Raw genomic sequence first — 14,534 nt, forward strand, 5'->3', positions numbered from 1 at the left:
CCCAAAAATAATACAGACAGTGACGCCAAGAAAACAACAATAATTACAACTCGAAAGTAAAGCAGTCTGTCACTCCCAGAACCCAGAATCCATTAAAAAATAAAGAAAAGTCAAAGAATTTCTCTAATCTCGGGTGCTCTCTCTCTCTCTCTCTCTCTCTCTCTCTCTCTATGAGAAAATGAATTCTGTTTTGAACTCAGTTAATGATTTCGTTTCCTCGAAATCGACTAAAGAGTATGCGAAGAAGGAACTCAATGCGATTCTATGGGTTGCGTTGATTACGATTACTGTTTTCTCGCTTGAAAAGGTTTTTAAGCTCTTTAGATTGTGGTCTAAAGCTAGTCAGATCCCCGGTCCGCCTTGCAACTCCTTTTTCGGACATGGGAACCTCGGTTCTCGCGAGAATTTCATCGGTGAGTGTGGTTTGTTGATTTCTGTGTTTTGGATTCTGTTTGGTTTATGAGAAAATGAAGGAAAATCTTAATTTTGCTTATTTGTTTATGTGGGTTTAAATTTTGAAGCTCAGTGAGTTGCTGGGTAATGGTGTTGACTGAAGTTTGATTTTGCCTTTTGGTTTCTGTCTGGTTGGTGAGGAAATGAAGGGAAATTTGGGCTTTCTTTTAATTCGTGAGAGAACGAGTTAGCCATGTCTAGTTTCTGTTCCCTTGTGCTTGCTAAGAGTGAATTTGAGATTATTTTTGCTTTTTTCGAAGCTATGGTAGCTTGCAATTCTTTGATTCAATGATATAATTTGTTTAGAGAATGATTTTTTCTTATATTTTTGGCTGTTAGATCTTTTATCGGTGTCGCATGATAAATATGGATCAGTTTTCAAGTTGTGGCTAGGACCAACTCAGCTTTTGGTATCTATAAAAGATCCAGCCCTAATCAAAGAGATGCTTTTGAAGGCTGAAGATAAATTGCCTTTCATTGGGAAGGCATTTCGTTTGGCCTTTGGACGATCAAGTCTCTTCTTCTGTTCGTATGACCAGGTATAAGTTTTTCTTTAATGCTTGCCCTTGAGTTTAATTATGTTTCAGTATTGGCATAGGATTTGCAAGGTTACTGAACTTTGAAGAATGTATGCAAAGGCTGAGTTTTACTAGTGATTTCTCTTGCAATACAAAATGTTGATAGGCAACAACAAAAGAAACAAAAACTCAAATCTTGCAGGGAACAACTCATGTGTTGCTAGTGACTGCATTGTATGGAACACGATGAGGCATGCACTGTATAGTTCAGAAAATGACATGTTAAGAAACTGGTAGCTTCTGGAATTAGGGAAAGTGTGATGGGTCTTGTGGGGGCTTAGAGAGAATATGGATTAAAAAGTTGCAGTGAGGGGGCTCATTTTCACTCAGGAGGGGCAAGAGCCCCTAGGTTCTGTCTCTTTCTTTGTGGTTGAAAAGAGCACAAAGAAAGAGAAACAACCCAACATCTTTATTGTTAATCAAGATGGCCGTCAATGGATACTGGAAGATACTAATCATAGACTATTCTTTTCCTCTGTTTTTTCTTTTTTTAAAAAAACTTTGTGACCAATTTACATATATTCGTTTCCAATAGCTCCAATGCACAACTTCTTTCCATCTGCAGGCACAAAAGAGAAGAGAATCACTGGCATTGGAATTGAATGGTAAAATGCTTGGAAGAGCAAATGTAATCCCTAAAAATGTTGTGGACTGTATCATGGAAAGAGTAGATGCTATTATGAGCAAAGGAAGTGTTGATTGTAAATCAGTTTCACAGCATATGGCTTTTACCATTTTGGGGACCGCGCTTTTTGGGGATACATTCCTGGCTTGGTCCAAGGCAACTTTTTATGAGGAGCTTCTGATGATGATTGCTAAAGATGCTTCCTTTTGGGCTTCATATAGAGTTACGCCTTTCTGGAAACGGGGATTTTGGAGGTACCAGTCATTGTGCACAAAGTTGAAATGCTTAACTCTTGACATTGTTCAACAGTGTGGCAAAAATTATGGACTATTTTCCCATATGGATCAAAACTCTCACATTGGAATAGAAAAGGTTGGAATAAAGGCTGCATCTGGTGCACCACCTTCTAATGGTGTTGAGATGCAAGATAAATTATTCTCACCGGAGCTTGATGGCCATCTTAATGAAAGAGAAGAACCATGTGGAAACATTATGGGTGTGATGTTTCATGGATGCATAGCCACGGCAAGTTTGATTGGTAGTATCCTGGAGAGGCTTGTTACAGATGTGGAGATGCAGGATAAGGTATGGGCCTTCTTCTTTTATTAAGGTGGGCAAAGTAGACCCAATTACGTGGACTTTGATTCCTGCCTTTGGTCACTATTTTTTGAATTCCCAGCCATTTTTTTTCTCGAATTTCATGTAAGGCTAGGGGAACTCGTCTGAATTAAATAGGATTTCTCATTACTGTTAGATGCTTTCTGCATTGCACGTGTGCTTGATTCCTGCTTCTTGCACATCTTTGGTATCACTGAATAGGTTGATGGAAAATTGTTAAGCTTTCATAGTTTGACTGTTCCATCTTCTTCGCCCCTAACGGGTAGACTGTGATTCCCTTTGAGGTCTATACAACAATATACATCTAATTCAAATTTTGAAATTTTACAGATATACTCTGAGATAATAAAGGTAAAGCAGGGGTCTGTGAAAGAAGATCAAAATGTTGAGAAGATGCTTTTGTTATTGGCAACTATTTATGAATCAGCCCGTCTTCTGCCAGCAGGACCGTTGCTGCAGAGGTGCTCTTTGAAAGATGGTAAGAGATTGCCTTCTTGTTTGCCAGTGCAGGTTTTTGTTTTTTTTCTTAGATTTCTAGCTTGCTTGCAGTATCATGATGAGCTGCCTGTTTCAAACCTAATTGTTTAAGGCCTATGCTTCTTCTTGCTTATACATCTCAACATCAACTAGGCAGGCTTTAACCCAAATGTTTTAAAGCTGGGGTGGTGGGTCCTTTACTCATTTCTATCTATATTCATGAATTCAGAAATTCATTTTTTAAAATTACGTGAGCGAGTTATAGTAAGTCTATCTAAAGATGTTCATGCATTGACTGTAATTTGACAGACCATTTATATCAGGCTAGGGATTAAAGGGAAAGTAAACAGTGGTTGTTGCTCTTATCACTGCACTTGCAATGTTATCAACGCGACTTAATAGTGTTTATTCTTTCATTGGAGATGATAGTGTTGTGGCTGAATTCAACCAATATTTCATTGGTCTTGTGTTGCTGTAGTTTCTTCTTAACCTACCTGTATCTGTAGAGCTTAATTTACCATACAGCAGTGATTTCTACTCCTGGGCATTCTTCCCTATTCTGGTTTTTGTAAGATTTTTATCTTACATCGTTACTGATTCTTTCTCTTTCCTTCTTTTGACTGCAAGATTTGATTTTTAAAAGCGGTGTAGTCATACCAGCTGGAGCAGTACTTGTTGTGCCTGCACAGTTGCTGCAGATGGATGATTCTAGTTGGGGCAGTGATGCTAGCAAATTTAATCCATATCGATTTTTGTCAAAAGCCGGAAAGGATTCTGATTTGGTGCAGGATACATCATTTACAGGTGTCACTTCTATCTATTTCCAAATAATTACTCCCAATATAAAGGAGTTCCATATACCTCAATTCAAGTACTCCTGTAATATCTTTGATAATCACTGTTCATTGATTTCTGAAGTTTTTTGTTAATTGTAGTTAACTAGTTATAGGTGAGCCATGTGCCCGTAGGTGTATGGGTGAGATTAGGTGATTTTCCTGCTCCTGTCTAGCTCACAGAAGAGACTTGCTTGGATTAGAAAGTTACTGTAGCATCCTTCATATTTTGCCATCTATTAAATATACTTTGTCACCAACTGTTCTATATGCTGCAGAAGAAGCTGTGGATCCAATTCAGTGTTCATTCATTTTGAATGATCCAAATGATAATGCAGCGTTTCTTCCCTTTGGTTCTGGTATGCGGGCCTGTGTGGGTCAGAAATTTGCAATCCATGGAGTTGCCACTTTGTTTGCTTCATTGCTTCAACGTTATGAGGTTTGTGCTAAACTGCAATTATTCTTCAATTTCGTAAAAGAAAAACTCTCCTTCACCCTTTTGTTGTCATTGATATCACGCTGTTTCAATTTGGCATACCAATATGTTAACCTTGGGTTACCATCTATTATATACATAGATGATTAGGCCATCCAGCGGCACACCGGTAGTTCAGTTGACACCATAATCAAGGCTGTAGTAACTTGGTTCCCTAATGTTAAAGATGCTGTAGTAACTTGGTTCCCTAATGTTAAAGATGCTGTAGCAAGCAAAAAGTTGTGTAAAATCGATGCATTTGGTTTGTTTGACGAGTCTTTTTTAACCGAGTTCCCTAGATTTGAAATGTTATTTAGTCTCTAGACATATTTGATGGGAATAATAGTTTCTCTTGCTTTGATATTCTCATTTGCTGTGCACATGATCTTTGATCTAAAATTCTTTTCTTATTTTGATACCAAATCACAGGTAAGGCTCGATCCTCAGTTAGCAAACAACCCTAAATCAACAACTGGACCACAGATAGTGTTCGTGAGAAGAAACAGCTGAAAGATGAAAAAATGTGAAGGTTATGGTGTGAATACTTGTCCTTCTTGTTACAACTCCAATTGTTGTATTTCCTGTTTTTCAGTCATTAGCTACGAGGGGAGAGGATGTTTCATGAGTATGTTTTGTGGGCTCTTGTTTTTTCTTCTCCCTGTTTTAAATAGTTCAAGTGCTGTCAAAGCGGCATGCTATTTCTCCCATGTCTCTGAAGCACTCTGAGCCTATATTCGCTATCGAGCCATATGGTTTTCTTCCCCATATGTTCTTCGTATTCTTCCCTCCGATTTTGGACCTTTTTTACTCTCTCAAAAATGGGAGTTTATGTTGTATCTTGACGCTTACAGAATACTGTACAAGGCTTTTAGCATGTTGGCTGGTTGAATAAATGTTTTGCATGCTAATGGTTTGGTATTGCTCTGCCCTTCGTGCATAATTTTTAGGGTGGTATCGTTAAGTATGCATTGCGGCATAAGATCTTCACAGCTCCTAACCTTCGTACAGAGGCTGTTGATGCCTCCAGAGGAGAGACATTTTATTTTCTTAATTTCAGGTTGTAAGCAGATCTTGTCATCAGGTTTTTTTCCTTTTTTTTTACACTGCAGATCTTGAAATTGACATTACTTGAATTTGCTGGGTTTGACAGGGTAATTTCTAAGATAATCTGGACTTCAAAAATAAACCCGGCTTAAGTTGCAAGTTGACTTGTCGTGGCCGTTGGGATTTGATAACTATGGTCTTGAAACCGCGCTTCAGATCCTTGAGAGCAGCTGGGAGGGAATAGTAACGCTGAAACTTCTCTTTGCTTCTTCCTTGAGAGTAGGGAAGACGAACATGGGCTTACGAGGAGTTACCAAACACGCGTTAATTGCATATCCTTGGGTGCTAAGTAATTTATTTCTTTATTTTTTTAAAATATTTTTTATTTGAAAATATATTAAAATAATACATATTTTATTTCTAACATCAATATATCAAAATAATTAAAAATATAAAATAATTAATTTAAAATAAAATAATATATTTCAAAAACACTTTTTAACCAAGAAAAATCCAACCCTGGCTCCCACCGTGTGTCATTTGTCATCACTATATTATTTCTATTCAAATCTCATCTATAGTAGTGTTTGGTACTATGGTTGAAAAATATTTTTAAATTTTTTTATTTAAATTAATATATTTTTTATGTTAAAAATAATTTTTAAAAAATAAAAAATATATTTTTATGTGTTTTGGAATGAAAAACACTTTGAAAAGAAATCGCTACCACACTTCTAAACATCCTCGAAGTATGGCAATTTTGGTGGTAGAAGTTATATATCTACTAAATATAAAGATAATGTTTGGTATTGTGATAATTATTTTTTTCAAACTGGTTTTTTATTTAAAAATATATTAAAATAATATTTTTATTAGTTTTAATAAAAATATTTTAAGTTAAATAAAAAAAATTGACTCCATAAAATCTACTTGAATTGATTGAATTTTTAATAATTTAATTAAACACTACTAGTATTCATGTATATTCCTAATTGAAAACTATAAATGCATCCTAAACTATTAATTTTTTTTAAAAAAAGATTGTTTATTGTAAATTTATTCATTATTTTTTTTATTAAAAACTTATTTACTATCACAGTTCTAAAATATTTTTTTAAAATTTTATTTTTAATATCAATAAATAAAAAAAATTAAATAAAAAAATTAATTGTTTCTTAAAAAATTTGAAAGGCGTTTTTTCACAGCAAAAAGTAACTGTGCCTCGGTAATTAATGTACATACGGAGCATCATCCCTCTTTCTCCCTTTTGACTTTCTTTATTTGAAAAAATATCTAAATGGACCCCACTAGTCCCCTGCAAGCTTAACTACTCGCTACGCAGAGGATATATTCGAACGCCACGCATCCCAAGAAACCTATAGATGACCACGTATCGACACGCGTCAAAATCTCCACCCTCTACCGTGTCCTTTCAAATCTACAAATATAAAGCCCATGATCTTTTTATCGTATCTCCTTTTTTATTACTCTCACTCACGTTTACCGTCACAACAACCACCCCATTTCATTTCTCCGACGACAAAATGGCCACCCTCGGCGGCGTTCACGACTCCGAAGCCTCCCAAAATAGCGTCGAGATCGAAAACCTCGCTCGCTTTGCTGTCGACGAACACAATAAGAAAGAGGTAAGTAAAGTGAACGTAATAGTAATTTGATAATCTCGGATTTGAAATTAATGGATTTGATTTTAATTATAGAATGCGATATTGGAGTTTGCGAGGGTAGTGAAGGCGAAAGAGCAAGTGGTGGCAGGGACGATGCATCATCTTACAATTGAAGCGATTGAAGCGGGGAAGAAGAAGATTTATGAAGCTGAAGTTTGGGTTAAGCCATGGCTTAATTTTATGGAATTGAAGGAGTTTAAGCATGCTGGGGATGTTCCTGTGTTTACCTCTTCCGATCTCGGTGTTAAGAGAGGTTGATTAATGATCACCATTTGGTTCAAGCTATTATGAATGTGTTTAAAAAGCTATGTTGTTTGCCGATTTTAATAAAGTTTGTTTATGTTGGATGCTTAGAGTCTGTGTTTTCTCAAGGAAAGTTGTTTTTTTTCGTTTTCGTTTTCGTCTATGTTGAGCATATTTTTAATGCATCATGATGTTTGCTTTTGAATTCACTGGAAGGATAGTAGAGTGAGTGCTCTGTGTTTCATTACTGGGCTTCATATGTAGAGTGATTGGTGCTTGGTACTTGTTATAGGAATTTCGAAATCATGGTTGAATGTGCGTGAAAATCTATTTGTTGGGTGTAATTTGTGGAGGAGGAGTGTGATTGCTAGTGAGTGTTGCTGTGTTTATAGTATTACGGATATGGCATGTTGTGAGGCAATTTCTTTTTAGAATGTAGGCAAATGGGTTTTCAATGTTGTACTAGCCATGTTGTTTCGATATCACATTGGATTGGAACACTAAGCTTTAGAGTTCTTCTGCATTTTGAGTGGTAGTATCGTGCTGATTATGGGATTTGTAAACAGATGGCCATGGTCCAGGATGGCAATCAGTGCCAGTGCATGATCCTTCAGTCCAAGATGCGGCAAATCATGCTCTGAAGTCCATACAGCAGAGGTCCAACTCACTATTCCCTTATGAACTTCAAGAAGTCGTTGATGCAAATGCTGAGGTCAGTTCTTTTTGTTCCTTTATCAATTTTATTTTGCCTGTTTGCAATCTGTTGGTTTGAACTGGGATATGGCTTTTCTAATTGTGGTATTTGTTCAATGCGGCCCATGCTTTCGTCTATATTTACATGTAGAAAGAGAGCCTTGAAACATTTGCATAACAACTTTATGACAATGAGAGATTGTACTCAATTCAATAACAACCAGTCAATCTCTGGCTAATATGGGCGGGGTTAGAATTGTTGTGTTGATCCTATTTACGTTTAATCTCGATTAAATGTGCCTGGTACACACAGCCATTGAGCATGATAGTAGTCTGGTGGTATTTTATTCTCTGCTTCCTTGGTAAATGATCTATCCTCTTTTGTTTTCTTAAGAGCAGAGATACATAATAGAGCCATGGCCATGGGTTTTCCATCTCTCGAAGTATCATATTCAAACACAAACAAGAGTATAAACATGAATTGATGAATATTATACTTGTCAATCAACAGGTAGAGGATGATTCTGCGAAATTTGATATGCTTCTCAAGGTGAAGAGAGGAAGCGCTGAAGAGAAGCTCAAGGTAGTGGTGCACAAGAACAGTGAGGGCAGCTACCATCTCAACCGGATGGAGCCACATGTCTAACTCCATGACTTACTGTTTGACATGTTAAAATGGTAATAAACTAGGAATACCCGCAATGCAACTCTTGCTTCCTATGTTGCGAATGGCTGAATGCACCGAATGTTGATGCTAATATTATCTTTTTTATGTCTTGTGTATATGCATTGTACTTAAAAACTGTTCTTGACATGTAGACTTTACTTTCTACATGTAATATCTACTTTACTTTCACTTCCCGATTTTGTCAGGAAGATATATAAAAATGATGATCCAAGTTGTTCTTACCACTTTTAAAACCTTATCTATCGGGTTGACTTAAGATCTAAACTGAACCAGGTTTCAACAAAAACAGGGGGAGAATTCACGCGGCATGATCTGGTGGTCAAAATTTTAGTTTGATTCGGGACCATGACAGCACAAGAAAAACTTAGTTAAAATATGTTGATTTTCTGTAAAATAATATTATTTTTATAAATTAAAAAAATAAATTGAGTCACTCCAATACAAAAAATTAAATTGACTTAATTTTTTCTATTTTTTTCATAAACCAAACAAATCTCAATTTAAACTTTAATTTTTTTTTTTCTTAAATACAAATACTTTATATAAAAATGCAGAATTTCTTGTATGCTTATCGATATCTCAATAAAATCTTTACCCACAGCTACATAAAAAAAAAAGAAAAAAACCTACGCTTTTTTCATTTATTTTCTTGATTTCTTTTTAATTTCCTTACCTAGTCATGGTCCCTACAAATTTATTTTTTATTTCTGCATTTTATCTTATTTCTTTTAATTTTATTATATTTTTATCATTTTAATTTAACTCGATCAAACATGGCCAATTTAAGATTCCAAAGTTGACATTTATTAATTTTTAAAATTAGACGCAATTAAATTTTTTTAATATACAAACACTCAAAAAGAAAAAAATGTACAATCAAGTAAAAAGCAAACAAAAGTACATGCGCGCAATTTGAAGAACAGTGTAATGTACGTATACACTTTGCATACATGACAATACATTGACGTATCCATTTAGCAACCACATTATTAAGAAAAGAATCTAAATAAAAATACTTTATTATAAAAAAAAAATTTAAAATTCGCACACTCAAATAAAAAACGTAAAAGTTAGTATATACTCAAATAGAAAAAACAAAAAACAAAAATAAAAATCGCGTACCAAAAATACCATTAACTCTTTATTTATATATTTTTCTCCATGAAGAAACATTCAATATCTGATGCCTGCATTTGCTAATTCAGCGTAAGGCAGGCCTTGTTCAACAGAGAAATCTGCTAAAGACTATCTTTCTTATCTCCTTTTTTTATAATGAAAATCTTTCATTTTTGACTTGCAGACCAGCTAAATCTCGTTGTAGTGATGGCCTATTACGTGAAGTTAACTCTTCCATCTCGGAATCTGGAGAGTAATCATCGAGGAGTAGCTCTCCTTCAAGTCTCGTGAATTCTTGTTCTTGAGGAGGGACCATGACGCCAATTCTGTTCGATCATCACTGTCTGAAGAGATTCGTATCATACCAACGCAACAGGAAGAATGAGAGAACTTATTGAAAAGGATGCTGGACGAAAGAAAGGAAAAGATATTGAATTGTGATTTGTTGACAGTTGCCTCATTTGCTGCTGAAGAAGAGGTCTTCGATGCTGTGAAGAGTCAGTCAAGATTGGTTCCAGATTGTTAGGATGTTAGTTGCAAATAAAGCTGTCATAGATCAGCTCTTTCTCTGTTTTTATCTTCTCAATATTTTTCGGAATTCTGTTATCAAACTCTTCTATAAAAGAGTGATTTATCAATAAAGAAAGAATACTTCCATTCACAACATTTATATCTTTATCTTATTGCTGAGTTCTTGCCTGTTCTTATACAATTTGTTTCGGTCATAAACTACAAATTGGTATCAGAGCACATTGATTTTAAAGGGACCAGCTTGTGAGAAAGAGAGCAACCTGTGAGAAACCCTTCTTCCACCAAAAAACCACAAAACACCAAAACCAAAACCTTTCATCATTCTTTCAAATGGCATCCAACACTTATTCTCTTGCAACACCACCAGTATTTACTGGTGTGAACTACCAAATGTGGGCTGTGAGAATGAAAACTTACTTACAAGCCTGCGATTTATGGGATGCTGTTGAACAAGAACATGAACCTCAGCCTCTTTCTGCAGATCCAACCATAGCCCAAATCAGAAATAATCGTGAGGAGAGATCAAGGAAGTTCAAAGCCAAAACTTGTCTCTATGCTGCTGTTTCTGAAGCAATATTTCCAAGAATAATTGCTTTTGATACAGGGAAACAAATATGGAATTATCTCAAGGAGGAGTTCCATGGTAATGAGAGGACAATTCAAATGCAGGTTTTGAATTTGAGAAGGGAGTTCGAAATGCAGAAGATGAAGGACTCAGAAACTATCAGAGATTTTTCTGATAGATTACTCTCCATAGTCAACAAAATAAGACTATTGGGAGAGGAGCTTTCTGATCAAAGGGTTGTTGAAAAGATCCTTGTGACTTTACCCGAGAGGTTTGAGTCAAAGATATCCTCATTAGAAGAAGCCAAAGATCTGTCAAAAATATCTTTGGGAGAATTGTTAAATGCCTTACAAGCTCAAGAACAAAGGAGAACTATAAGGCAAGAAGAATCCATGGAAGGAGCTTTTCCAGCAAAGGTGCAAGTCAAAGAAAGTGACAAAGGGAAAAGGAAGAACATCAAATACAAGGGAGCAGGCAGTAGCAATCGAAGAGTTGGAACCTTTCCCCCTTGTCAACACTGTAAGAAAACAAATCACTCACAAAACTACTGTTGGTGGAGACCTGATGTTAAATGCAGGAAATGCAATCAGCTGGGACACATGGAAAAAATCTGCAAGAACAGAACAAATCAACAACATGAAGAGGCTCAAGTTGCTGATCAACAACAGGAGGAACAATTGTTTGTGGCCACCTGTTTTGTAAGCAAACATGCAAGTGATTGCTGGTTGATAGACAGTGGTTGCACAAATCACATGACAAATGATGTGAATTTGTTCAAACATCTTGATAAATCAAGTGTCTCAAAAGTCAGAATTAGTAATGGCGAATATATTCCTGTCAAAGGAAAAGGGACAGTGGCCATCGAAGGGAATTCAGGTATTAAACTCATTTCAGATGTCCTTTTTGTACCTGAAATCGATCAAAACCTGAGTGTTGGCCAACTTATTGAAAAAGGATACTCGGTTGTTTTCAAGAACAAGCACTGTTTAATTTCTGATCCTACTGGATTAGAGATTTTCACCATAAAAATGCAAGGGAAAAGCTTTTCTCTAGATTGGATGGAAGAGGAGACAGCAGCAGTATCAAACACAACAAATGAAGCTGACTTATGGCATAAGAGGATGGGCCACTTCAATCAAGCAGCTTTGGTTCATATGCAGAGAAGGAAGATGGTGAGAGGGGTGCCCAGCCTAGAAGAAAAAATCACGGTTTGTGTTTCTTGTCAATATGGCAAGCAACACAGACTTGGATTTCCTCAAAACAAAGCTTGGAGAGCAAGTGAAAAACTTCAGCTTATTCACACTGATGTTGCAGGCCCTCAGATGACAGATTCGTTAAATGGAAGCAGGTATTATGTTGCTTTCATTGACGATTATACAAGAATGTGCTGGGTGTATTTTTTAAAATCCAAAGCTGAAGTAGCAGGTGTTTTTTTGAGGTTTAAAAACTGGGTTGAAAATCAAAGTGGTCATAAAATTCAGATTGTGAGGTCTGATAATGGCACAGAATATACTTCAAACAAGTTTGCCCAGTTTTGTCATGATGCAGGGATTGAACATCAATACACTACACCTTACACACCTCAGCAGAATGGTGTGAGTGAGAGGAAGAACAGGACAATCATGGAGATGGCAAGATGCTTATTATTTGAGAAAGATTTGCCAAAAAAATTCTGGGCAGAAGCTGTGAACACTGCTGTGTTCTTGTTAAACAGGCTGCCAACAAGAGCATTACAACACAAAACACCTTATGAAGTTTGGCATGGTTATAAACCCTCACTTCAAAACTTAAAAGTGTTTGGATGCTTATGTTTCACTCATATACCTCAGGTGAAAAGAGATAAGCTTGACAGGAAGGCTGAAGCTAGAATTTTCGTTGGCTATAGCAATGTCACAAAAGGCTATAGAGTTTATCAACCTGCAACAGAAAAAGTCATTATCAGCAGAGACATCAAATTCGTTGAAGCTGAAAAAATGGAATTTTAAAGATACAACAAGCAATGCAAGTAAGGAGATCATGCAAGATTTTGATGAAGATGTTGATGACACACCAGTCAGAGGTACCAGACTTCTTGCAGACATTTATCAAAGCTTCAATGTAGCTGTGCTTGAACCTGCAGAATATGAGGAGGCCAAAAATGATCCAAGATGGGTCACAGCAATGAAAGAAGAGCTAAGCATGATTGAGAAGAATCAAACATGGGAATTGGTGGATATGCCGACACACAAACAACCCATTGGTGTAAAATGGGTTTACAGAACAAAATTGAATGCAGATGGCACTATCAACAAACACAAAGCTAGAATTGTGGTCAAAGGCTATGCACAAGTCTTTGGTGTGGATTTTTCAGAAACATATGCCCCAGTAGCTCGTCTTGACACCATCAGAATGTTGCTAGCAATTGCAGCTCACAAAGGTTGGAAAATATTTCAACTTGATGTGAAGTCTGCATTTTTGAATGGTTACCTGCAGGAGGAGATTTACGTGGAACAACCTAAAGGTTTCATGGTAGAAGGAGAAGAAGACAAGGTTTACTTATTGAAGAAGGCTTTATATGGACTGAAACAGGCTCCAAGAGCCTGGTATAGCAGGATTGATGAGCATTTACTCAAACATGGCTTCAAAAAAAGTTTGAGTGAATCGACCTTATATATCAAGAGTTCAAACACTGGTCTTATAGCTGTTTCACTTTATGTGGATGATTTATTTGTTACAAGTAACAATTCAACCATGATAGACATCTTCAAAGCTGAAATGATGGAAGTTTTTGAGATGACAGACCTTGGTGAAATGTCCTATTTTCTTGGCATGGAAGTGCAGCAAAATCAGCTTGGGATCTTTGTTGGCCAACAAAAGTATGCCAAAGAGATTCTGAAGAAATTCAAAATGGAAGACTGCAAATCAATGACCACGCCTATGAATTTGAAAGAGAAGTTCAGTAAAGAAGATGGGGCAGACAAGGTGGATGAAGCAATTTACAGGAGCTTAATTGGGTGTCTTATGTACCTTACGGCAACAAGGCCAGACATCATGCATGCAGTGAGCTTATTATCGAGGTTCATGCATTGTGCTAGTGAAATACACTTCAAGGCTGCAAAAAGAGTGGTGAGATACATAAAAGGTACACTAAACTATGGCATTAAGTTTAGTTGTGCTGAAAATTTCGAGCTACAAGGATATGCAGATAGTGATTGGGCTGGCAGCTGTGATGATATGAAGAGCACGTCTGGATATTGTTTTAGTTTTGGATCAGGAATTTTCTCCTGGTGTTCCAAAAAACAAGAAGTTATTGCTCAATCAACGGCAGAAGCAGAGTATGTTGCAGCTACTGCAGCTGCAAATCAAGTCTTATGGCTTAGAAAAATCCTAGCAGATCTGGACATGGAGCAAAGGGAAGCTACTAAAGTTAATGTTGACAATCAAGCTGCAATTGCAATATCTAACAATCCAATTTTCCATGGGAAAACAAAGCATTTCAAGCTCAAGTATTATTTTCTGAGAGAAGTTCAGAAAAATGAAGAACTGCAACTGATTTATTGCAAGACAGAAGACCAGCTTGCTGATATATTAACCAAGCCATTGCCAAAAGCAAGGTTTGAAACTTTGAGGAACAAGATAGGAGTCTGCAGCAAAAGATGCAAGGAGGAGTTTTGACAGTTGCCTCATTTGCTGCTGAAGAAGAGGTCTTCGATGCTGTGAAGAGTCAGTCAAGATTGGTTCCAGATTGTTAGGATGTTAGTTGCAAATAAAGCTGTCATAGATCAGCTCTTTCTCTGTTTTTATCTTCTCAATATTTTTCGGAATTCTGTTATCAAACTCTTCTATAAAAGAGTGATTTATCAATAAAGAAAGAATACTTCCATTCACAACATTTATATCTTTATCTTATTGCTGAGTTCTTGCCTGTTCT

The 14,534-nt window shown here is 36.4% G+C and overlaps 2 protein-coding genes across 2 annotated transcripts; both read left to right on the forward strand.

Moving 5' to 3' along the window:
- The first annotated feature begins 30 nt into the window (after positions 1–30).
- On the forward strand, positions 31–4,977 carry LOC18094356 (cytochrome P450 714C3). The gene is made up of 7 exons (XM_024593645.2): positions 31–413; positions 793–992; positions 1,597–2,241; positions 2,605–2,752; positions 3,379–3,555; positions 3,863–4,023; positions 4,489–4,977. Exons 1-7 carry the CDS (start codon positions 179–181, stop codon positions 4,567–4,569), a joined length of 1,647 nt encoding a protein of 548 aa, XP_024449413.1. The 5' UTR covers positions 31–178; the 3' UTR covers positions 4,570–4,977.
- Positions 4,978–6,566: 1,589 nt separating this feature from the next.
- LOC7476831 (cysteine proteinase inhibitor 12) lies at positions 6,567–8,636 on the forward strand. Its single transcript, XM_002299143.4, has 4 exons — positions 6,567–6,749; positions 6,822–7,041; positions 7,598–7,743; positions 8,236–8,636. The coding sequence occupies exons 1-4, from the start codon at positions 6,648–6,650 to the stop codon at positions 8,368–8,370; spliced, it is 603 nt and encodes a 200-aa protein (XP_002299179.3). The 5' UTR covers positions 6,567–6,647; the 3' UTR covers positions 8,371–8,636.
- Positions 8,637–14,534: the final 5,898 nt, after the last annotated feature.

This window comes from Populus trichocarpa, chromosome 1 (assembly GCF_000002775.5).
Source record: "Populus trichocarpa isolate Nisqually-1 chromosome 1, P.trichocarpa_v4.1, whole genome shotgun sequence".
In the NCBI taxonomy this organism is placed as follows: domain Eukaryota; kingdom Viridiplantae; phylum Streptophyta; class Magnoliopsida; order Malpighiales; family Salicaceae; genus Populus; species Populus trichocarpa.